The sequence below is a fragment of the Cyanistes caeruleus genome, chromosome 2 (genome assembly GCF_971803275.1).
Source record: "Cyanistes caeruleus chromosome 2, bCyaCae1.hap1.1, whole genome shotgun sequence".
NCBI lineage: Eukaryota > Metazoa > Chordata > Aves > Passeriformes > Paridae > Cyanistes > Cyanistes caeruleus.
The window spans coordinates 24,131,959-24,158,118 of record NC_141702.1 but is presented as its reverse complement, the minus strand read 5'-3'; the positions used below and the strand labels follow the sequence as shown (position 1 = coordinate 24,158,118).

The window sequence follows — 26,160 nt, the reverse complement described above, 5'->3', positions numbered from 1 at the left end:
AAAGCTTTGCAGCTTTGAGTCCCAGTGCTGGCTTGAAGTTCTGAAGCCTCCCTAATTTCATGACCCAGGGAAGCTCTCCTTGAGGATTCTCACTCTGGGTATCCAGGACAAAGCAACCATCCTAAATAAGAAGCTTAATATTACATACCAGATCTTAGAAAGGTCTCATAAGGAAATCAGGAGCAGTGACAGCCACTGGCAAAAGTAAAAGCCACAGCAGTGCAAACCAGTTTGAAGTTGAAATAAATAATCCCTCCCCAGAGCTTACTGAATGTGTTTTTACAGCGTCATTCACTCCAAAGTTAAATTATACTCTTCTGAAATCTTGACATTTATGGAATCAATACATACCAAGAGGCTGGGAAATAGGTGTGCAGATGATTCAGTACACTTTCCTCTCAAGTACTGGCTTAGCTCACTAAAACTAGAAGAGTTATTTCTCTTAGAGCACTTAGAGCTTCTAAAATTGCTTATGTTACAATTTTCTACAAATTTCAAGTGATAAAGGGGTTTTTGTGTCTAAATTCAGTTTACTATATGACACTAAAGGCTGCAGAAGGCTTGTTGTGCTGCAGTATGGTACTGACATTTTAACAATAGCTCCTTTAAGTGATGCAACATAAATTGTCACCCAACTCTAGTTCAAGAGAGGTTATTTCAGAGGCATGTGCATTTGTTGTGTACCACTGCCATGAAAAGTTCTTGAAGGAACTTGTTGATGACATTAGAAAACAAGTTCTTATTCTGGCTAGAATGGACATTATTAAATACACTGAAGGTACACCTGGAAATTCTTTGTTCACTGATATTTCATGGCAGCTTTTCCCCCACATTTATTTAATATGCCATGTTTTCTTTCATAGATAATTTTATTCCAGTTGGCATTTGGCCTTTGGATTAATTGAAACTGAAAGGGCTAGAAAGTATTTAATTTCTTCTTATGTCAGTAGTTTCAATATTGATACTTTAATTAGCAAATAAGCAAAACAGTCCTCAAACTTGTCAAGATTTCCAGCAATGCTTATAGGAGGGGATATGGGTCAAAGAGCTGCTTCTTCAGACAGAAGTAGCTATGGAAGCATTGGGAATTCTGGGTGTCTCCTTTGCACTAGTGATCCTGACCACCAGCACCAGGAACTGTGCCTGGATTACAGATGTGTCAGTTGATACAAACAACAGAATATCTTTTCCATCTTTTTCTGTTTGCAACAGGCTTTTGTGAGTGTTGGCACGTGCCTTTTCTCAGGTTAAAAAGGGAGCGGAAGGCAAGCAGTTCAGGAATTAGTCTAGTCTAGGCTGAATTAAGAAGAAATTACATTTTCTTCTTTTTATATTTTAATTAAAACATTATTAAAATTGTACAGTTTTGGTTGTGGTTGCAGGAACAGGAATAAACTCTGTCACTGCAAGCTATTTTTGTATTACACTGAATGCATCAACTTTGTGGGAAAAAAATTAATTTCCTGGATGAGATATTGATATATAGATACAACTTATCTACTTAGTTGTAAGGAAGGCAAGTAGAAAATAATTCTTCTGCTACAGGATCAGAACTACTTACATTTCTTTGGAATTTATTATCCAGTATGACCATGAGCTGTCTGAGCCAATTTTATTTGGAAGAGCACATAATATTTCTGAAATAATTTCTGATCATTGTATGTATTGTAAAGACATTAATGTTAATAGTGTAACTCCATTTTTTTCAGGAATTGTTCAATCAGGAGGGAACTTCCTGCTCGGTGAACGATCAAGGTCTTCAGTAGTCCTGGATATAACATGCTTTTAGTCTAAAAATATGCTTGTACTAGGTGAGATCCAAGAGTGCTGTGAATTCTGCAGTGTGTTCCAGGAAGACCTCATGAGGGCTGATAGAAAGGTAACTTAGGGAGAAGACATTATTATTTCCCCATAAAGACTGGATATACAACAGTGGAAAGAATAGATACATCAAGCAGAGTATGGTACAGATAAACTATGGCTGTCCCAATGTAGCTAAAATCAGCTTCTCAATATCACACTCATTTTGTCCACGTAGAATCCTAAAATAACCATTTTCTCCCCATGATTTTCCCCAGGAGTTTGCAGCAATCTAAAAGTAAACAAAGCAGAAAAAAAATTACCGGGTTTGCATTCAAGATATTATTTAAAAATGCAAGGTGCAAAGTGCAAAATTAATCTTTTGTGTTAGTTGCCTTTTTAAGAAACAAAGTCTCTCAGATTGGGTGCACTGGGAATTAGCACGTATCTTTTTCAGATTTCTAATAATTTGTTCCTTTTTTGGTTTGATCAAAATTTCCTTTCCAAAATCAGAGTTAGTAAAAATGAAATAGTATTTCTACAAGATAGTTTGATAAATTTAAGCAGAAATCATTACATGAATATTCAACTCTTTGCTGGTAAAAGTGGTTACTGAAACAACAATGGTCAGAATTCCAATTACAACTAACCTGTTAAAGATGTATCAAAGATATATATATTATAATAAAAAAAAAAGAGCTGACTTTAGAAAGTGAAGTTTTATTCAGGTAACTATAGACATACCGAACAATTTATTAGACATATTGAACAATTTATTTTTGGATGTAGTCTCAGTAGTCTCAATAGGTTTTGACTTTGACACCAGTGAAACTACCAACCATAAACCCTGCCATCAGCAATGTAAACACCAAAGTACCATCAGATGACCACAGGAATAATGGGATGAGCTGTCAGTCATAATCCAAGTGATAAAATTTGATTTACTCTAAGTGGCTTAAAGGAAATGTTCTTAGTTTGATTTGTTTTAATTTGGGGGGCTTATTGTAATGGCTGGAAAACAATTGCCAACACTGCTTAGACAGAAAATTTGTCTTCCAAATATTTTAACAAATACTATTGATTAATTTTACTGACTTTCTTTTGAGGCCCAAAAAAAACCTGACTCTCATAGAAATTTTTAATAACATTTGAAAAATTGAGTAGGATTTGAAACAGAAAAGGCAGTATAGGAAAAAACACAGGTATAGGTGGGATGAAACAGGCTTTGAAATTGAGGTAGGTGATGCTGTAGTTTGAGGGTCAGCATGATAAAAGTTGCCAGAGAGGGAATAGAATCATGCAGGACACTTTAAGGTGAAGGAAAAAAATAGATGCAGAGAGAGTGAATGAAAGTAAAGAAGTAGATTTTAGATGAACTGTTTTGTTGAAATCTTTTTTCTTCTGCTTCAAAGCACTGTCCTAAGTATTCACTTACCCAGAACTTCTGTTTCTGTCCATTTTTGTCACGTAATGCTCCCCACCTTATAGAAAAAAATGGTACTTTGATGAAATAAAAGCAATCAGAAAACAAAAGCATGTCTTAGTTAGTTGACGTAATTGCCAGTATCAGAACAAAGCATGAGTAATAAACCCTGATGATTCAAGTGAGGTTACCTGCTGACCTGCTAATGACAAGTCAAATTGCCATTAGTTATTACAAAAACTTAACACAAGTCTGGTTTTAGTTTTTCATTGCAAAAACCTGTTTTCATTGACAGAATCTCTCTTCTGGAGAGCTTTCCTTCTGAAATGTGTAGGAGTATTGAAACTAATGTGAACATATTTCTTAGCTCACCTGAAGTACCCTAGGAATATAAAAGTTTTGTTAAAAGTTTCCAGCACCTTTACAGAAACAGCTGGTGAGGTGGTACTGAAAATATTCCTAGCTTTTCTCAGATCCAATTGCACTGCTGACAGCCTGATCTGTTTTATTGCATGGTGTGGAGGGAGTTGATGTTTTTGTCATCTTTGAGGGCATAACTTTTGTGGAAACATCTATGAAATGATACAAGAAACTTTCCCTGCCGGACAAATGATAGGATTTGCATAGGATTTTCATAGGGGTGTAGCAGTAGCTGAACTGCATAATACTCTGATTTTTAGGCCTCACTTTATACACAGGGCAGAAGTTCCAAGCCAATCACCTGGATGTATTTCAGTGAGAAAGAGTTGCACTGCACACTTTAGGTAGTTAAGTACACATGTTTTTACTGCTGGAGCTTAAAGAGCTCTGTCTTGTTTTGAATTTATACAACAAATGTTTATCTAGTTACTATTCACAGCTCATGATGCTTGGGTGCCTATAAAAGGGCACAAATAAACAGAAAACCAAAGGTGTGAACTTTTAGATGTTTTTCCCCAGTGTAAAGTTAATTCTAGAATACATCAAATGCCATTGACAGGGAGTTTGCTGGTGTATAGCCCATCAACACTGCATGTTTGAGCTGTATTTGTAGTGCTCCAGTCATTTTCAAAGGCAACCAGCAAATATATGAGAAATCCCATCCCACCCTGTGAATGGGGAAATGGGGATTTTTCTGTAACCTTTTTATTTGAATAACAACAGTTGTTGCATCAACTCTCCTTGGTTAACAGTGAACCATCATTTACATGGAATACCTGCACTTTTAGCCAAAGGGAAAAAGAAAAGGAAGACAAATTGGTGACTAGCAGAGAGATGAAGTGTGAATTGTAGTTGCAAGCACAAATTGTAGCTACTGGTCATTAAATTCAAGTAATCATAAAAACAATGTTTGCCATAATGATTCTGGAATGCAATTATTGTTTTTTAAAGAAGCCTCATGATGCGTTTTCATTACGACATGAATGTTCAGGGATTATCAATAATTGCTGTTTCTTTGCCAACTATATTTCAGATGCAATCTTTCACAATCATAAATTTAAAAAAAAGTTATAGGCTTCTGAATTTCATATCAGATTCAGATTTACTTCTTTACTCGTAGCCATTTTACTAAAAAAAAAAAATGACACCAGTTCTAATGTGGAAGTCCAATATTTACATCAGTCTCAAGGAAAGAGAAAAATTGCCTTTAATTTATATTCATGTATTCCTGCATTTTGTTCTACACATAATTTCTCCCACTTGTTTGAGCATGATGATGACCAATTCCTACAGGGTCACATTCCTGCGGTTAAACGTTTTTCTAACATTTTTTATTTTCCAGAAGAGACAACTTCTAGTTTCATACATTAATAGGAATTTATTGATTCTCAGAAACATTTCTAAACAAAAGAAGACTTAGAAGCTGAGATTGAAAAGGAACCTTTTTTTTTATTCTTGACTATACTGTATCCATGAATTTAGTTTCCCTTGGTTTTCCCAAGGTCTCCCCTTCCACATCCTCTACTTGAACCTTAACCTCCAGTGGCTGTAGTGATGGCTGCATCCAGCTTGTTCTAGATAGCATTCCAGATAATTTTCCCTGCAGAGTGGCAGCTCAGAGAAAGGGTTTATTGATCCCTCAAATTCTTCAAGACAAAAAGTAAAAATAAAAAGGCATAATCCTGAAGGAGTTTAATGAAATAATTAAACTCCCAGTGGAATTAGCTCCCAAGTGAAATAGACAGAGACTTTAAAGTGAGTTGACACATTCTTGGACAACACCCATTAGAGAACAATACTGTAATTTCTGGAAGATGACCAAAAAAATCTAATCACACTCTTTTGTTTGCTTTTATGATTATTCCAGCTTGATGTTTACTCCAAATGAATGCCATTTTAAAAGCAAATGCTGGATCTCACTGGACTTGGATAGGGAATTTCTGAGGGTAATTTTTGCAAAGCTTTAGATCACTAATGTCCCTACTTTAGGTATTTTTAGGTAAACCTTTCAACCTTATGTCCTGGTTTCAGCTAGAATAATTTTTTCTCAGTAGCTGCTACAGTACTGTGATTTGGATTTGGAATGAGAGTGATGATAATATACTGATATTTTGGGGTTTGCTAAGTAAGGACTTTTTTTCCCTTTTGTCTCATAGTCTAACATTGAAGAGGAATGCAAAATAAACTAGGAGGGATTCTAGCTAGGGCAGGTGGCCAAAGTGACCAAAAGGATATTCCACACCACAGAATTTATAACCAGTATAAAAACTGGGGGAAGTTACCCAGAAACTTGTCCAATCTGGGTTCAGGAAGCAGGGTTCTGGTGTTGGTCTGGTGTTGGTGGTGAACAACTGCATTGTACAGCACTTCTTTTTCCCTTTTTATTATCACTTGCCATTATTTTTGTGTTTTACATTATTTTTTATTATTAATCTGTTCTTATCTCAATCCACAAGTTTTACTTTGATTTTATTCCCCATTCCACTGGGGCATATGGGGGGAGAGGGAGTTGAGAGAGTGACTGCTTAATTTCCAACTAGGCTTAAATCATGACACCATTTCATATCCAAGCTTTCTGTTTTAATTTAAAAGAAAAAGAAGGGATTTTAAGAAATCATTAAGAAGGTCTGTCTATCAATTACTGAAAATTACTTTTGAAAGGAAGTTTTCTTCTTTCTGGCAATGATATTCTGTAAGAAATACTTCACTTAGCTTTTCCAAAAGAAACTATCTTGATATTCAATCAAAAATAACCTTGAATAAAAAAAAGTAATTTCACAAAACCACATTCAGTCCCCTTCAGGAAAAAAACCGAAGCAATGTGTTTTCATTTATGCCAAGGAAACCTGCTTCGTATGACTCTGTAAAAAGAATTCTGTTGCTCTTTCAGATAAAAGGATGAGTACTTGTGGTCTTATATAAAATGATTTTCATAATTTTGTGTCCAATTTTATATAGGAGAGGCACCTTAGCTGTCCTTTTCAGTAATAAATTTCCCTCGATATTAACTCTGGAGGTGAATACACAGCTTTGTCTGACAGGTAAAAAGCTTGAATACAGGGACTGTTTCAATAGTGTTACAGAGACTGGAAATTAGTTTTATTTGAACACTTCCTAGTTTGTTTTTCAATGAATACCACCACTTAAATGATGGTGGGTTTCACAAGAAAAGCATAAAGAAAGTTATCAGGAAAAAAGTAAGCTGATAATTAATCATTGAATAAAATAATAAAAAATGGAAAATATAACCAACACAATGAAGAGGGTTATCAGCAGTGGCTTCAAAACTAGGGTGTTTTGGCAGATAACAGAAACAAGATTCAAGTGTACTTACACTCTCTTTTGAAGATAAAACAAAGTTTTCTTAACAGCAAATATAGTGAAGACTTCTGAAGAGTGTGATAAATAATATTATACAAACTGACCCCCTAAGACTGAAGATATGAACTGAAAACAAATATGGTCTCAAAAATAAAGAGGTATGGCAGATCCTAGATCTTGAGCTAATTTCTACAGATTAATTGTTATGAGTAGAAGTCAATGCTTTGCATTAACCAGGGATTTAAACTGCTTGCTGGACAGAAATATGTACAGTCCAAAACCTCGCACCTCAGTTTATTCCCTGGACTTGGTTGTATAACTGTCATAATGCTACCAGAATAAAAAAAGGTGTAAGTATTACACCTTAGTGCTGGATCACAAAAGCCTAGTACACTTCAAAAACTAGCAATTGTATCTACTCAATTAGACAAAAGTTTAATTCTTTATCTTGTATTAAAAATAAGAAGGTTAGGGTCACTGACTAATGTTCACCACAAGAAAAAACTTCTTAGAAAATGTTTGATGGAATTTGAAACTGTAGTTCTGCATAGACCTTTCAACATGAGAGGTGAGTCAAATTGAGTCAGTGAGCCAAGTTAAATCACTCCCACAGATCCCACATATCTACTGTGATTAATTGTATGGGGGACAGTCTCATGGATTTAACTGCATGAATCATCAGACACTGTATCTTTTCCTCATGATCTTCTCATGTATTTCTCTTTACTGTAAAATGTTTGAGTGTTGCTGTTTAATTTTTAACTATAATACCTGATGTTGATTATCTGACAAAGAAAAAGTGATTATTTTTTTCCCATGAAAGAAAAAGGGAACTCAAAGAAACTCAAGTTTCTTTTTATATGAACAAAACTGTTTTGGTTTTGACTTTTGATGGTTTAAGATATTACTTGTTTGTAGATATTCTGAGTGGAAGCTCGAGTGAGGGCAACTAAAGAGAAAAATATAGAGAAAAACAGTCTCCAAAGCCAAAACCCTAGATATCAATAACAGTAGTCAAGACTTTGGACTTTGGACTTTGGACAGGTGAATAATTATGTATTAAATCTTGGAATGTTGTTTCTCTGTCTGGCTGTCTACGCAACACTAAAACACAAACTCTTTGCCTCACATATAAATTTTATCTGCATTAGTGTGGCTTTTTGTGTTAAACATTCAACCAATGTTTTTTCAGGGCATAGAAGTTTCAGTTCAGTAGTTGGCTAAGCCATTTAATCTGCTGAATTATTCCATTTAAATCTCTCAGTGAATTGCTAATTAAAATAGAGGGGAAATATGTTTCCAGTTAATGTACATCTCAGTGTCCTCTTATTAAAGCTTTTTGTCATTCTGAGCTCCTTCCAAGCATTAAAAATCTATCTTGTTCATGAATGATTATCAAGGCTTTTGATAATATTTTCTTGTTTCCTCCAAGCCTTAAAGTGATGGTACACAGATTCAATTGCAGACAAAGGCATGGGCTTTTGAGACCTTCCTGGATTTTTCAGTGTTATGGCTTCAGCAGTTGCATCTTTTTAGAGAGGTATGGATCATAAATTACTAAATTACTAAAGTAATTCAGAAATAAAAGTCTGAGAGATTTGTCTGAACAAGCTGCAAACATTCATGATGGATACTTTAGTTCACTAACTTTGAAAAGAGATCTGTTTGAACTAGAACCACAGCTACTCCATCCAATGTACTTCCTTGACTGACCTGTACTTTCCTTTCCAAAGAGACTATGGCATTTTATACCAACAGATCTGCCCCAGGTTTTCTTTTCCTATGGACATTACATTTCTTTTCAAAGGAAGGTAGTCTAAACATTTAAAATCCTTCTGGTCCAATGATCAATTAGGCAGTTTATATGTGCATTTCTGGTTTTGTGCAAATAACTCTTGAGAGCTTCATCAAAATGTACTTGCATTTTATCACTCTGTTGCTTTATATGTTGCACAATTCATAGACAATTTAAAAAATGTTTCTGAGATATTAAAAATACCAGTTTAATAGGGTCAGTCATTATTATGGCTGCCTTTTACAAGTATTGAATCTCTTTTATGAAAGAGATTATAAATAAAAATGAGCCTACAATAAACATCAACCCACACAAAACTGCATTTTTTATTCCATCTATCAGCATGTCTCTGCTCCTTTTTGTCTCTCCAGAAGCCATCTCAGCTAAGCAAAATGCAAATGTTCATCAGTGTTTTTATCTGAAGTACAACTATGATGAGATTCCCATGAGTTTTTTATTGAGATCAAGGACTTTAAATTTTCCTTTTCTTCCAAGCTACATATGAGTGACAAAGAACTTACACCATGACACATATTTTGCATTCAAATTCATTGAAACTAATAAATTATATTAAAAAGTGCTGGCTTAATCCTGAAGACATTGAAGTCTATACAAAGAAGTGGTTTAGAGTTCATGATGCAGAATCACGTTTTATGGCTGGAGTTGTCATTGCTAGAAACACCTACCTTAAGGCTCCAACAGCCTCCAAGTTGTCAAGATCAAATTCAGTTTTTACAGGTAAACAGCTCTAAAAATATTTTTATATGGAACAATCTTGAAGGCCACAACATTTGTGCCTTAGACAAGGATTGGTAATTCTTTATATTGGTGGATCCACTGGACACTTCAGAAATATTCAAATTAATTAAATGAGTTAGTAAGAAAATGCATTCCCCCCATATTAAACTCTGAACAACTCTGAGGTTTCTTAGCTAATATCATCTTCAGTGTTCTCCTTTTCTCCTTTTTCCTTAACTTCTAACATTCTTTTTCAGTACATCAGATCACTTGTCTTTTCTCCTCTCTGTGTTTAGCAGTGGCCATTTAACACAATCCTGTGTCTTAGTCAAGGTGCTCAGATTTTGCTCATAGTGGCCCCTTGCCTAAGGGTTGCTGTATTTTCTTTGCACAGCCTGTCAGTTCCCATTTAAATCAGCATCCACTTCAGCACAGAAATAGAGAATCACAGAATATGCTGACTTGCAAGGGACCCACAAAGATCATTGAGTCCAACTCCTGGCCTTGCACAGTACACACCAAGAGTCACCTCTTGTGCCTGAGAATACTGTCCAAATCCTTCTTGAGCTCTGTCAGGCTTGGTGCTGTGACCACTTCCCTGGGGGAGCCTGTTCCAGTGCCCAACAGCCCCTGGGTGAGGAACATTTTTCTGATATCCAACCTAAACCTCCCCTGACACAACTTCAGGCCATTCCCTCAGGTCCTGTCACTGTCACCACAAAGAGATCAGTGCCTGCTCCTCCTCCTCCCCTCACAAGAAGCTGTAACTGCAGTGAGGTCTCCCCTCAGTCGCCTCCAGGCTGAACAGACCAAGTGCCCTCAGACACCCCTCATATGGTTTCCCCTCAAGGCCCTTCACCATCTTTATTGCCCTCCTTTGGACACTCTCTTGGAGTTTAATGTTCCTTTTTATATTGCAGCGCCCAAAACTGCCCCCAGCAGTGGAGGTGAGGCTGCCCCAGTGCAGAGCAGAGCAGGACAATCCCCTCCCTTGCCCGGCTGGCCATGCTACCCTGATGCTCCCAGGACAGCACTGACACTCCTGGCTGCCAGGGCACTGCTGGCTCATATTCAACTTTCAATCAGCCAGGATCCCCAGGTCCTTTTCTATGGCACTGGTTTCCAGAATCTCATTTCCCAGTCTGTCTATACATCCAGGGTTGCCCCATCTCAGGTGTGGAATCTGGCACTTCCTGTTGTTGAACTTCACATGGTTGGTACATATGACACATTAGTTATCTCCTCTTCTCTCCCTCCTCAGCCATCACTTTGTCCCCTGGTGCCATTCTTGCATAATCACTCATCTGGGTAGGTTATTCTGCACAAATGTGGAGCAGCTTGTCTTAGGGAATAGTTGTCATCACCCTATGCTTGCACCAAGCTTACTTCACATCCCTCCCAACACCTGAACTTACAACCTCACAGCAACTCATCCCAGAGCTAAAGTATTCAAATTGCACTGCAGATTTTACTGTCAAGTGTTATTGGTTTCTCACAGCTGTCATCTTAAATTCACATGCAAAAACCAACACATACCATCTCTCCTCCATAAACATATTTTCTTAATTCAGTGCACCATTTTTCTACATTAAATTCTAGTTTCTATTTTTCACTTTTTCACAATATTCTCTATAATGATAATTTGGGAGTTTTTCCTCTATTAGCCTGAGTGAATCAATACTTTTTGCAGCAGTATCAAAGATGATCTTGTGTAAGCCTGCTTCTCCTCTTTGTTTCTATGCCACTATCAAGCATGCTCTTGTAATCCATAGCCAGCAGTTTCCACAACCACAGGCAGTCCCATGCCCTTCATGAAGACATCTTCACTAAGATCCCAAGCACAAAATGCACCTTATTTTGCAATTTCATGTTCCTGAAGTACTTGTTGAAAATACTCTCAGTAATCTTCCTAGCACATATTGAATCGGTATTTATATGAGATTCTAGACCGCCAATAAATTTTTTTTTTTGAGATTCCACAGTCATTTTTCTGTGTATTCACTCTCTGCTTTAATAAATTCATCCTTGCATATTCCCTCCATGGAAAAGAGTAAAGCCCTGTGGTATGTTCAGTAATTCAAGCATATGCATTATTATCGATACTTTTCTTCTTAACATAGTGGCCCTGGTCAATGTTTGAGAGGAAATCCACTGGTGTACTACACACATGCTTCTGAAGCAGTTTCCCACATAAAATCAGCAGCATCTCAGCAGCAGCTGGTTTCTGTTCAGGGCACAGAGAGCCATTCCCTCAGGTCTTTACTGCTGTGCCAGTAAGCTGTGTCATTTAAGTGAGAGGTTTCTGTCAATTTTTATATTTCTATTTGCATTCTGTTTGATGGAACATTTGAAGAAAATTATATAAACCTTGTTCACAACTTGATATGTACTTGGAATATTTGTGAATACCCAACCAAGTATTTTATGGGGGATATATATATATATATATATACATATGTAATTGTTTTTAGTGTGTACATCATGGGTTTTAACTATAACTATATAGGGTTTAATTGCTTATTCTATAAACATTATATTTGAAGTTTTTTAACAAATATAAGACTAGATTAAAAGATGATGGATCTACACCTCTTTTCAATACTCTCTAAAATTTGTAGACAAGGCAAAAATGAAACAAAATGAAACATCAGTCTTATGTTGGGAGCTAGCAGTGTTCCATCTGTGACAGTCAAATCTTTGGGTTCCAAACTGGTCATTGACATTTTATTACACTCATTACACTCATGACTGGCAGAGAAAAAAGGGTAAAAGAATGTGCTTTACTCACCCAAGGAGTTTGACTGAATGAGTTTTCCATTTAGATCCTGCTTTCTGGGAGCGTCGATATATTCCCTCTTTGTACAGGAAAAAATCTTCATACACTTTCATTATAGCTGAAAAACAATAGGAAAAATCACCACAGTAAGCAAACTTTACTTCTGCTCTTCTTTGCTCCTTGAATTTTACCAGTGAAATTCTTGTTGTGTACTTTCTAATTCCACTAAAAACATCAGTTTCTCAGAAATGCCCTGCTGTGAGCGAACCAATAGAAATACTTCAAGAGAGTTCTCTCCAAAATCTCTTACCAAGTTTGATGGCTTTCCTTGTCACAGAAACTCCCTCTCATTGACTTTTTCCAATGCAGTAAGAAGAAACATTGCCACATGAAGGCTTACATAGATTTTGAAATCTAATTCAGTAAAATTTATCTCCTCAAGATTCATACGTAAACTACTCAGTTTTGAATAGAATCTTCATATTTAATAAAAGTATTTAGCAGAAAATGTATATCCTGTGAAGTATGGTGGAGTGACATGCCTTTTTCTGAAACTTAAAGTTCATCAAATACACAGTAACCTCCTTAAAGAAAACTAAATTTTTTGTATATGTATAAATCGTGACTGCTAGTTAAAAATGTGGAAAAAATATCCCCTTTTTTCATAAAAATTTTAGGTGAAAGAGCTGATGAACTGAAAATTTTGTACAAGAGAATGAAGATTACAAGTTGCATTTAATGCCTATTTATTATTTCATTCAACATTCATTTGTTTATTAAGAAAATAGCTCTGGGTTTCTTTTCCACATATGTTCTGCCACCTTAGTATCATTTGTTTTATGGTGGGCTACCAGATACAGAGAAATGAAAACACCTTTCAGGTCTACATTACCTCTAGATTCCAGTGAATTAGAAGCATTAAATATAAGCTTCATTCCATCTTATTTTTAGCTTGTGATTTTAACTGACACACAGCTTGGGACATAAGAATTAGTGAAATCAAATCTCCTAAAGTCTTGAACATTGTGAGTCCAAAAAAATTTAAGTTTCACTGACCATTTTTTATATGGTTGGACCATTTATAATGTGTGTGCCTGATATAGATCTGCAGTATTCAGTAAGTTGAGCTCATGCTGTCATGTTTTTCTCTCTGACATGCTTACAAATTTGTTTTTCATACTTGAAATTTTCATAAACTTGAAGGAAAAACTTGTATCTTTACAAAAACCTCTGTCATATTTGACTGAAGATATAAAACAGACAAAAATTTTAGGGAATGAGAGAGAATTCTCAAAACATGGTGAAATGAGGCCATTTGCCTTGCCATGGACAAGCCTGATATTGTGCCCCTTCCCCATCACAAGTTGGTTGAAGTTCTGCCAATGAGACCTGCTGTTCCTTCCTCTCTGAGAAAGGTGAGTCCCATCTTCTGCCAGCATGCCTGGTGCTTAAGCCATTCCATTGTCAAAAACACACAACATTTTAGCCATGATCCCAGCCATGGAGCCATGGCTTTTTCTTCCAGCCCACCTATTTCTTCCAGTGTTGCTGCCTTCAACTGTAAGTACAAGGAGAATATACCTTGTGCCCCAAATGAGACACATTCTTGTCTGCAAAGAGATATCATACCTGTTTTGTTTTTTTTCCATTGAAATGAAGTAGAAATTTTTGGACTGTATTTCCAGAATAACTTTAGTTTATGTGATAGAATTTTATCCATGATTATATATTATATATACATTGCACACATGTATACAATACATTTGTATATATGTGTATATATATATGCCCATGCATATGTAATACCTTGCAATCAGGAGCTAAATAATGGTGCAGTCTTTGGAGTTAGAGTGGTCTGGATGCATGAGGGACAGGATGGACAAAGATGATGATGATAATATTAGATCTAGCACTGAGATATTTTTATTTATTCAGTGACTTTGTCCTGATACAGACTATGACTTGGACAGGACAAGGTGATCACAGTCCACCACCTAATTTTGTTCCCTCTCACATAGGAGAGACTTTCCATTTCCCAAAATGAATGTATTAATTTTTAATGAATCAGAAAAGGCAGATTTTCATAAGGCTGACTATAGTTCATGCATGAGCTACTTCAGTTATGCTGAGCTTGTCAGATCTATGCATATAGGTACAGCAGATTAAAAGATTGATTTCACTATGGATTCCCCTGCATAAAATTCTTAAATATGAATTTTTGTCTCTTTTTAATCATACGGAGACATAAGAAATGAAAACTAGTTGCTACAAAAGGAAACAAAGTTTAGCTCTATATATCAATATAGCCAAGTTCTTTCTACATATTGTTTTCTTGTGTTAGCAAATATAATTTTTTTTTCCAAGATCATGACAGCTGAAATTGTAAGTTTTGTGGTAAGTAAGTTTGTGTAAGTTTTCTGATGTATTGCCAACAATGTGTGAGCCTTTCTTTTAATCAAGACTGATTAATGTGTCAGAGAGGATAATTTTCCTACATCAGCATTTTAACCGTCAGAATATTTCCTAAAGTCCATGAAAAAAAAACGCAAAAAGATGAATGGGCAATATTAGATTGTCCATCTGGCAGTACTCGTGAAATTTCACCATGTTTACTTGAAAATGGATTTCTTAAAAAACTAGTATTTCATCTTTCAATCCAAAAATGCTAATTGCTCAGTTTCTGTACCAGGTAAGACAATGACTAAGGTCAGAGAGAAATTGTCATTCAAACTTGAAAGCTGTATAACACAAAATCTTCAATTACACTCCTAAACCTACTACTTCACTGTTGTTAAAAAACCATATTTTTTTCTTAACTTTGAATATGTCCAAAAATCGAAGTCCATTCATCATCATGATCTTGAAAGGATCTTGAATGTTTCCCAGCTATTAAACATTACTTAGGCCATTAGATAAGACTGTCCCTAAGCACTTTGTAAATTCTTCAGGAATGACAAGTGAATGAATAATGGAAAACTTCCTTCATTATTTGAAGATCATTTGCAGAAAAAAGTACTATATGGTTTTAAAATTAGACTTTTGCCCTGGTTGCATTTTTAATATGAGAAGATAGCAGAGAGGATCAGTGAAAATTTACAGGATCATAACTGTGATTTATTTAATGCTCATATTATAGCCAAAGAAAAAACAGCAAGTGATTTCACTCAGTGATGCATAATCTTGGTTATATGCCATTATGTAGATCTTGATTTTTCTTAACCTGATAAACAAAAAAGCATTAAAATTTAAAAAAAATTTGTAAGAATTGTTGAGTGGCTCAGTCATAACAAATGGATAAATATTGATTATTTAATGTGTAAAATTTAGTATTAGCAGATTAATCCAGCAAAATGCATACACAGACTATGAATGCAATACTTGAGGTCTGAAACTCTGTCTTGAAGATCCCAATTTTTATAATTTTCTAAGAACAGCAGAAATTACTGTCTTTGCATCTAGATCAAATGTAGTGTGGGAAATAATATTTTCCTTGAGCAAACAAACTTGGACAGAACAACAAAAAAAGACAGATTATGTTAATCTTGTTAAGTCTGAGCTTCAGATGAATTGCAGCTGCCCACATAAAGCCCTTTAAGTAATTTGAACTCTATGATGCACCAAAATTAATTCTATCTAATAATCAAAACCATTTGAATAATAAATTGAAGATTATGATAACTCCTTGTATAATTAAAGGCAGTAGAAATGCAGAAGTCCCCTGAAGTAGAATTCTTCGGTTTTGCATCAGCCATCCATCCAAGACAGGTAGAGATCCTGCACTATGACCTTTCTCTATCATCCCAAGCCCCACATCCATCAATCTCTCTAGTTATACTGGCCTGGGATGTGAGCAGAAACCTGCATTTTCAGCTGCTGCCAGCAGCATTCATGGCCACAAATGGGCATGGGTATCCAGGTAATCCGGAGTAAAAAAATAAAAAATAAAAAAAATTTGCAGTTCCCTACTCAATGCTGAAGTCTATTTCTGACCTCTGAGAGGTCAGGAATCTTAATTGCAGAGTTCAGCAGAAAAATTCAAAACCAGTAGGCATCAACAAGAGCATTTGGCCTCTGAAATGAGAAAAACTAGGGGTATTTCAGTACTGAATGGTTTCCTGGAAGGCCTATACAGTTCAGCATTACCTTTAGAGAGCAGGTCTGGTGGCATGGCCTTAGCCAGTGGGGAATCAACTCCAGCCCTAAAGAACTGAGTTTGGCTAACATTTAATTCCACCTGCACAGCCACAGATTGCTATTTCATCAAATGCCATGAAAAAAGGCACAGATTTCCTGCACACAGATTTTGCACATATTTTCAACATATCCAGCTCAAGGTCATTTTACTCTTTATAGGCTCTGATGCACTCATGCTGCCTTCAGGGACACTCTTTACCCACCAAATGTGCCTGGATGAACTACAGTGCATATGACTGGTTTCTTCACTGTGGCATATTATTTTCTACTATTTTGATACAAGGTCATTGCACAGTCTAGTTATTTCAATAATGTTACCATCCTTTAAATTTACTGTACCTTGCACTGGTCCTCTGTCCTTGATTTCTTTCATTATATCAGTTTCCTGAGAGGTGAGAGCAGCAACAGAGAGAACAAGGGAAGATAGCATTTATTAAATAAAACTATAACTCATGCTAATTTATCATTGTGTGCACATATATATAGCATCAATATACCTTTGTACTTGTATTTCTGCTGGAGAATATTTGTTTTACCAAATTAACCAAACCTTCAGAAACATGTTTAAGAAGAACAATTGTACTGCTATGACTGCATACTTTATTTTTCTAATTTCTATGGGACCACAAAGTATCAGCTTGAAAGAGATGATGTACGACTGAGAAACAATGAAGAATTTCAATTCTTAGGAAAATTACAGGGCAACAAAAAGGAAAATTCACAGCTCTAGTCCTGAAGTTAAATAAATGTATTTTAATATTCCAGGTAATAGTCAAACCCCAAAGGAGTAAAATTGTTGAGACAACAGATAAATTTCATGAACTTACTTTTGAGGACACCCTGTAGTGAGAGGCACACCGGTATAACCGATTGGATTTTTCAAAAGCATTGGGACATGGCCCATTTGTATGGTTTTTTCCGTGCTCACTTGAGACATAACACTGATTTTCAGCTGTCGGCCCCAGGTGTTTGTTCCAAAATGATGGATAACAAGCATACGATACAACCCTGTTCAGGTATTTTAAAAAATAGTTGATAAGAAGCTTGCTCAAACATTTTTGCCATTTTACTTCAAGCTTTTAATTATTTTGCAGCTGTCGAATCTCAGGTAATATTCTTCAGAAATGTGAATGGCATATCTTCAACTGGATGGCATTTCCTTCAGTTGAGATACATGATAATTATGATTAAGTTTCTATTACAGTAGTCCTCTCCCCACCCTTCTCCAAAGAAAGACAGGGCAAAAAAATGTATTTAGTACTTGTCACCTTGTACATTCATCTCATTAATGTTGCATGAAAGTTCATGCTGAAAAAGATCAATAAATTACCAATTTTTTTCAATGGGCTTCATTTATCAAAAATGGCTTGTGAAATGGAATACATGGAATACTGTTAGACATTTCTGAAACAATATACATGTTTCTGCATTAATGCCTTGAAGGCCTATGAGAGAGTTTATTTTACAGAGCACAATTAAATATTTTGCCAAAGCAGAATACTTTAAAATAGTTAGTCCTATGAAAAGCATTTGTATTGATGTAGCTCATCGATTATACTGGACTCTCTGAACCTGAGGAACAGAAAACTATGTTTCTACACAATATGGAGTGTAACTATGCTTACCTGTGCATGCTTAGCTGTCAAGAGTCTTACAAGATAAGCCTATATATGCTGCAGCTGTTTTGAATAAGACATGGCATTTTACCATTATCATTTGGTGATAGAAAATCTGAGAATGTCTTTTTCTTTCTGCCCAGAGTAGACCACATACACAGCAGCACACTGGAGCTGCATGGTATACCAGATAAGATCTCTCACTCTGAGCTAAGAGTCGTGTCTGAATCTTTTCACCAACCACAGTTTCTGCAGCCTTGATTAACAAAATTGAACAGCTTACTGCTGAAGCACAATTTTGTATGTGCTGAGGCATCAGCACAACAGTAAACGCTAAGAATGCTTCAAGGAGAGGACCCTTCCAAAAGAGTCATAGAAGAAAAACTGAAATACGTGTGAATATATTTATATGCACAAATGTAGATACATATATACAAAATTAATGTTAGAAACAAGCAGGATCCAGGGCCAACCAGGAAAACTCTGTAGTGTGTTCATACATTCTTGACAGAATTCATCTGAAGTCCCGTTTGTGTGTTCAATCTAATGAAAATCTTGTGGATTTATTGCAAGACAAAGAGAAAGTGATATTTAAACTGTGTTTCAGTTCCACTTAACAGTTCACTGTTAATTGGATGTTTAGTGATTCTGAAAAGTCAGGTCTCAGCACAGGCCTAGCTTCATTGAGCTTTATGGAAATCTTTTTCTGACTTCACTGGGGATAGTTTAGGTCAGCGTTTGATTTTTCTGAACATCTGTCCGAAGTCTGAGCTAAGTACACTCCAGAAATCAAAACAGCAGAAAATTTAAACAGCATTGAACACTTGCTGTGATAATTTACAAGGCCCCACAGAAAATCAATGTGTTTTCTCCCTATTGCAGGGTATGGAGATAATGAAACAATGATTGCCATATAATGATTCCTAAAAATAAGTCACCTCAAAGTGTGAGGAAGCAAGGAATATTTGACAGGGTTCATTCAAAAGACACTCCTGACTTGTATGCCATAAATTTCCATTTTTTTTTCATTGTCACAGGTAAAAGGTTATGGATTATGGAGTTTAGCTGCAAAACTGATTAAATTGTGAGTCCAGTGAATCAAAAATTGTTTGTTTTGGGTTTTTTTATTGTTGTTCTTGATATTATTTGCTCTTGGCTACTCCCAGAGACTTAACATTGGGCTAGACAGACCCTAGCACAGACCCAGAAGTGCTGTTCTTATGTTCTTTCACTATCTGTTCTAAAGATAGTTGGTTATTTCCCTTAGCGTGTTTATTTGTGTCTGGAAATGTTGGAATGGGTTTTGAAATTTCATTTGAACTTGAGGAAAGAAAAGCAGAATGTAGAAATGTTAATAAAAATAGTTAAGTAGGGATACTCACATGTGTGGTGCTTTGATGACAAATGAATGATCCAAGATAAAAAATGGGTAGCAAGCAAAGGTCTGTCACAGCGCAGTGATGTTGTATGTGTTGGAGCTAGCTCCATGGCAACAAAAAAGAGTAATAAATGACTAAGAAAATAATCCTGGATTGCTGAGATTTGTTGGCAGTTTAGATAGTTTCCAAAAATTCCTGATGGTTTTCTCAACTGCCCTTCAGATTCTTTACTGAGACGATCAGCCGCAAGAGGCTGGTGAATAACATGAGGCTGAGCAATAAGCAAGTACTTGGGAGTGTGAAGGTGAAAAGACAGTTCACAGGTGTGCTGTGTGAGCTGAGGTGGTGTGGCTCTGTTTCCAGGCTCACATCAGTCAGAAAGCCTGCTCAGCACACCACTGTCACACTGCTGCTCAGTCAGATCAAACATAATGTTACTGCATTCACACCAGAACAAACTCCTGCGAGGGTACAGCTAGGTTGATAATGAAGTGCCTTGTAGAGCTTCAGCCTGCCTTGCTTTTCTTTCAAAAATAAGCTAACTCTTTTATACTTAAATTGCTTCTGCATAACAGGCCACGTCACTAACCACGGTTATAAGGTCAAAATAATACTACATTCTGGCATAGGAAGAATTTTATTATTATGGAGCTCATGGTAGCTGTGCCTGAACATGGGTAACAGTCAGAGGGAATAGAAAACTAGGTTGTCTTCTCACTGCATTCTTTACATCTTTTCCTCTAAAAATAACATGTTCCAACTGTTGTGGAGATAATGCTCATTAAAATTATTCTCACTTCTCTTATCTACGCTAGCAATTCTTGTGCTCCTGTTTTTAACAGGCAAGAAAACAGTCCAGAGAGAAAGAGTTGCAATTACTCTCCCATAAACATGAGCTACTGAGTAAAATGAGACTGTTCTTCTAGTTACTGAAAAGTATTGCAGTTAAAAAGTGCTTACAATTAAAATGTCAAGTTATAACTTTCATTTCTTCATGAATGAAGCCTTTTCCCTTAGCTCCTGAGGTAAGGCTGAGGGGCCTTTTCTGGGTAGAATCACTCAGCTGAAGGATCTCTTGCTTAAAACCTAAATGAAAGCCAGTTTAGTGTTGAAACCCTAAGAGGAAAAGACAGAGGAGCACTCGAAATAAACTTTCCTCATAACAGTACAAAATCCCTGTCATATCAGAAATAGTTTGATACAGTAGCAAAAAGCAGAATTATCACTTGTAGAGTGTGACAGGGCTTCTCCTGGATCCCCAGAGTGCCATGTCAACTATGACACATCATATCTGACATTCTTTTGCTCTTGACATTGTTTGTTTGTTTGTTTGATAAAAAAATTAAAACTTGACATAGAGAACACCTGAAATTTCTCTGTCAGTTTCAGATATATCAGAGTAAGGAATGAGATTGTATGAAAGCAAGACAGGAAATAGATTTTGGTATGAAACAGAAAAGACAAAAACTCCTGGTAATGTGAGAAACAGCAGGATTTAATTATATGGTATCTAAAATGAAGTTATTGAAATTCTCCTGGAAGCCATTTCCAGGTATACAAACTTCAAGGAGTTGACTGAAAGCAGGATGTGCACATTTACCATGACAGGTAATGATGATATGATGAGACAGTCTGACCATGATGAGATGACTGGCTCCATACAGAATAAGGAAGTATCTATCATTTTTACCTTGTCTTTGGTGACATTTTCAGCATAGGTTCTGTGGTGTTCCTCTAGTTTAGTGGATTAGGTGAATTGTTTACAAGGTCATTTGTGGACTGGCATGTTGAAAGGTTGGCAGGTCAAAGTGACTGGTGTCAGTGTATTAATGGCATTTCCCAGGAGACAACACAAAAGCAACACTTTTGCATCTCTATTAACAATCTGGACAGCCAGATGTAAGGCACCCTTAGCAAGTTTGTGGAGAATGTAAAAGTTTTAAGGAGTGATTAGTATGCATGGCTGCTGTTCAGAGCAGTGTTAATAGGCTGAAGAAATGAGGCTGACAGAAATATCCCAAATTTCAACAAAGACAGATGGCAAATCCTGCCTCTGAGCCAGAACTGCCCAGGTACTGGCAGGGCACTGCCAGTGTAGAAAGTCGCTTCACAGAGAAGGACATGAGGTCCTGAGAAACAGAAAGTTGAATGTAGATGAGCAGTGAGCCCTCTTGGCAAATGTGGACAGTCAATACTGGGCTGTGTTACCAGCAACATAACCAATTGTGAAAAATTAATATTCCCCTCAAATTGCCACTCAGCAGATGGAGCTGTATTTTCACTTATGTGTTCCCTGGGAAAGACACTGACAAACTGAGCGAGTCCAGTGGAAGGCACTTAGGGGACTGGAGCTGAGGCAGCTGGACTTGTTCAGTTTAGAGAAGAGAAACCCAAAAGAGTGTATCATTCCTGTCTTCAGCTGTGTAAGGAGAGGTATAGAGGAGACAGAACAAAACTCTTGGAGATACCCAGTAAAAAACTGGAAGGTACCAGTCACAAGCCCTACCAAGGAAAATGCAGATACAAGAAAAAAGTATTTGACTGTAAGTCAAACTGACCTGATGCAAGAAAGGTTGTGGGACCTCCACCCTTGAAGATACTCAAAATGTGTCCAGGGACATGGCCTAAACAGCCTGATCTAATTTCAAAGTCATGTTTTGAGCAGAATGTTGGATCAGGTCCCCTCCAAAGTTCCAACCAAAATAATTTTGTGATTCCATAAATGATTATATCCCATTTTAAAGTTTCTAGCTGTTCATGGGGAATTTGATAGCTCTTAACTCTGCTTTGTCTGATCTGAAGGAAGAAGGATGTAGGTACAGTCCTTAATAGAGTGTTGCACCCTGGAACAACCTTGGGATGAGATGATTACAAGTTGCTTTACAGAGAAAAGATGTTTGAGTCTTTTGAATATTCACAATGTTGTCTCATGCAACTGGCTGCTTACTCAAAGTTGTTTCAAATGAAGAGCCTGTATTCCAAGAAACACAGAAATCTTAAGTACATTTATGGTACTGTCTTATTGCAACTTAAGCAACTGGCTCAATTTTAAATAATCTAAACAGCCAGATAAAATATTTACCCGTGTGTTTTCAGATACCTCCAGGCACCATCAATACTTCCACCATTACATCCATGTTGATTCCTGGTATCACAAGAGATCAAGTTCTGAGCGGAAAGGTTGTCTGTGATCTGACCCTTTGAATGAATTGCTATTCTATCTGCTGCAACACCTGTTTGAAAATAAATTTTCTGTTACCAAGACCAAATAATTATTCACAACTTTACATTTGTTTTTGTGAAAGAGGGACAGAAATACAACCTCAATATTTTCTGTCTGTGCAGATATCTTCACTAAATAATACTGATATAATCTGTCCTGACTTCTGTGAGAGAGGATTGTGAAACTGCAAAGCATCATGAGCAACTTTGCAGTTATATAACAAATTCCTAGATTTACTGGCAATTATAAAGTCCCAAATATCTAAACATCAGATGAGACACTTGTATAATTGTCTCTACCATGTTTGTAAATGCATATTCACATCTGGTTGTCTTCAGCAGAAGAAAAAAATACTTCCCAGCTTTCTGCAACTGAATCTTCAAATCTTTTTGCTTTCTTTTCTACCTTTCTTTCCTTTATGTGAGGCATTAAAAAAAATAAAAGAGCAGTCTTGCAAAGAGGAAAATTCAAGACTGAAAGTATATATTGGTTTTATTACAAAGAATACTTGGAGGTATTCATATTGAAGTATAAATATAGGAGTCTTTGTACCTCCTTCCCTTATTATACAAAATTATTCCTCAGACATAGATACCTTATCTGAATTCAATCAGATAAACAGGATTCTTAGTACTTATATATTTATGAACTGATTTAAAGGCAGACTAGGTTAACTAAGTTGTGGGTGAAACTAAGGTACTTTTACTTTCTTTATCTACTGACAATGAAACTATCATTAAGCTTCACTGCCAGTCATTACTTGTGATTAAATTTTATTTGTAGTATTTTTAGCCCCACAGTTTTGAATTTCAAATATTTTTTTAAAAAATCTCTTGAAATCTAAATCCCCATCAAAATCAACACTAACTGTCATGAACTCTGAGGAAGACTTCAGAAAAGGAAGTTTGCTAATGTCAGGTGACAACTGTATTTTGTGCTTTTCTGATGTATCCTATGACAATGAATTTATTTTTATAGGTATAAAAGCCTTTTATTTTGAAGTTTTGGAATATTTACAGAAATTATTAATGATAAGAAAAAATTATACAGCAGTGCTTGTCTGTTTATATAGAAACTATTCATCTCGAAAATTCAGACTGAAAATGTTAGACGCACCTAAACAACATATTAAGGCATCTCACGCTACATCACTTTAAAAATTATTATGTGAATTAAAATAAAAATATCTGTTTATGGAAAGGAAAAATTAGACACAATATCTGCAAAGTCTTTCAGTGATCTCTGTTCATCTCTGCAGTTAACTGTCAAAAGAGTTGTTAACAGTTCTCTTGGTTTTCTCTTTTTAAAACTGCAGTGGATAATATATATCAGAAAAAGTGCATGTTTAGTCTGTTTTTTTCAGGGAGATGGGATTAGCTGGTCTAAACACTCCTTTCATTCTCTCACTGCTGTGATTTAAAGAAGCAGTTGCAGAAACCTTCACCTGTGAGGACCCACTGGCCAGGTTAAGTCATAAAGATTGATTGCATGCTTATATAACTCAATTTTATGAAAAGCAAAGTGCTGCAGCTCAGATTCACAATCAATGACAATGACAACTTAAAGATTTTGGGTCAATATAGAAGAAAAGTTGTAGCAATTTTAAATTTCCTATTTGGTAATAAGAGGTGAAAAGTGAGCTGATATTATTTTGTTACCAACCACTACAATTTTTATTACAGATCTGACATCAGTGAAACTTTCAAAGTGAGTAAAAGGAGATAAATACTTGCGGTTGAAAAAGCCCAGGATGCTCCGCAGTTTCGCTGATCCAAAGGATCGTGAATCCACTCAGGCCACTCATAAGTGGCTGAAAAAATTTCAGGAAACTTGTCCTCTGGAAGTGACTTTCCCTAAAACAAAATGTAGAAGATCTGTATATGCTTAATTTCCTATTTTTATCATAAATTTTACCATAATTTTGTTTGTAAAATTCTTAAAGTTCTTAAAATTTTTAGACTGAGGAAAACCTAAAGTCCCTGTGACCTCCCAAGCAACTCTGTGGTGGTTTCCCCATGGCTGGGTGCTGCAGACCCCTGAGAGCAGGAGGGTTCTGGCACTCCACCAGCTGAGCTGAAAAGCTGAGCTTCAAGACTGCCAGCCTGAATAAGTTCCTCTCTGTTCCTCTCAGTTCCTTTCTGATTTTCACCTCAAACAATAATTCCCTATGAAATTTTGCAAAGTATGACTCACCCAGCTGGTATTTTTGGAAAGAAAAGCCCTCTGCTACAAATAGCAGTGAAGTTGAATACCTTTTACCCTGTTCTCCCAGACACGTGTAGGCAGGAAATTTTAGACATTTTAGGAAAGGAATCAGTATAATGTATCATTGTTGTCTTTTACATAGAGGTTATTCAATCTGAAGCAATTATTCCCTTTCCAGAATAAAAATCAGTGATTTTTCTTCTGCTTTTCAATCTGATGGTGAATTCATGAAAATTCATGATCTGCTCACTAGAGCAATTTGGCCAGCCATTTCTGGCACCTTTATCTCTCAGCCTTAATTTATGTCCCCCTCCAAAGTCCTCCAAGCTTTGAACAAATATTTGCATATGCAAGAACCATCTGGTACAGCTGCTAATATTCTGCTCTCTGTTCAACATATCAAAATCATTGACCCTTTTTTTTTTCCACTGGTGAACTTCATGGAATGATGGATTATACTGTGCAAGGAAATAGGAATGGCACAGAGAATTGCAATATCATGCCATGCAATCACTCTATTTCAAAAAATTGTTGATAACCTCAGTTACAGAAGGAAATACAATATACAAAATTGGATAATCTCTTCCTAAACAAAACACTCACTGATGCTTCTTTCTCATAAGCAGGCTGAAATTGTGAAGCACAATGGCTTCTATCCTGCTTAAATTCTTTTAATTTACTTCTATTTACTTATCTTCTAATTCTGGGTACCCTTGCTAAAATATTTTTCTAAATTATTTATATGATTTATGATCATAAAACATGCCTTTTGCTAAAGTGATTTAAACATTTGAGGCCAGTTCTTTCAAATTTTAAGACTCTTTGAAGAACCAAATTTTAGCCCTTTGCCTGTCGCGTTGTTGTGTGCATTGTGAAACAGCAGTGCTTCTATCCAGCTTGAACACCTGGATTTGCCACAGAAAATCCCCAGCTGAGAAAAAGTGGATAAGGAAAAGGTAAGCTGGTTCTCAGTTCTATATCTGACATTAGCTTGGGATATAGACCCAACAGGCAAATTGATACAGTCTGTGTGTATTCCCAGAGCCAGAGGTTGAGCAGGTTAGATGCAGGCTGCAAGTCCTGAATCCATTAAGGAATACTGCAAGCTGTTAGGTCACTTCAATGACTTATAAAAGTCTTACCTCCATCCATACAAGGCCAGTAATATTTTAAACCCTGCTAAAATATTAATCTCAACATTTTGATTAATCAGCTTCAAAAGACTGTTTTTTTCAGAGTTTTATATACATGGGACTTGCAACATCAAGTG

The 26,160-nt window shown here is 36.2% G+C and overlaps 1 protein-coding gene and 1 long non-coding RNA gene across 3 annotated transcripts in view; one reads left to right on the top strand and one right to left on the bottom strand.

Moving 5' to 3' along the window:
• Positions 1-121: 121 nt before the first annotated feature.
• The window catches only part of TINAG (tubulointerstitial nephritis antigen), a 37,708-nt gene continuing 11,669 nt past the window's right edge, over positions 122-26,160 (bottom strand). For both annotated transcript variants that reach the window (XM_023922478.2, XM_023922476.2), the window contains exons 5-11: positions 24,415-24,538; positions 22,545-22,695; positions 17,295-17,475; positions 16,807-16,852; positions 12,286-12,391; positions 3,236-3,281; positions 122-2,092 (exon numbers count right to left, since the gene is read on the bottom strand). In XM_023922478.2, the coding sequence (XP_023778246.2) occupies positions 1,976-2,092; positions 3,236-3,281; positions 12,286-12,391; positions 16,807-16,852; positions 17,295-17,475; positions 22,545-22,695; positions 24,415-24,538 (771 nt within the window). In that variant the 3' untranslated portion in view covers positions 122-1,975. The remainder of the gene's footprint in view (positions 2,093-3,235; positions 3,282-12,285; positions 12,392-16,806; positions 16,853-17,294; positions 17,476-22,544; positions 22,696-24,414; positions 24,539-26,160) is intronic.
• On the top strand, positions 6,612-8,571 carry LOC111925874 (uncharacterized). Its single transcript, XR_002862535.2, has 3 exons — positions 6,612-6,684; positions 7,883-8,008; positions 8,397-8,571. It is a non-coding gene; the product is annotated as an uncharacterized LOC111925874 (long non-coding RNA).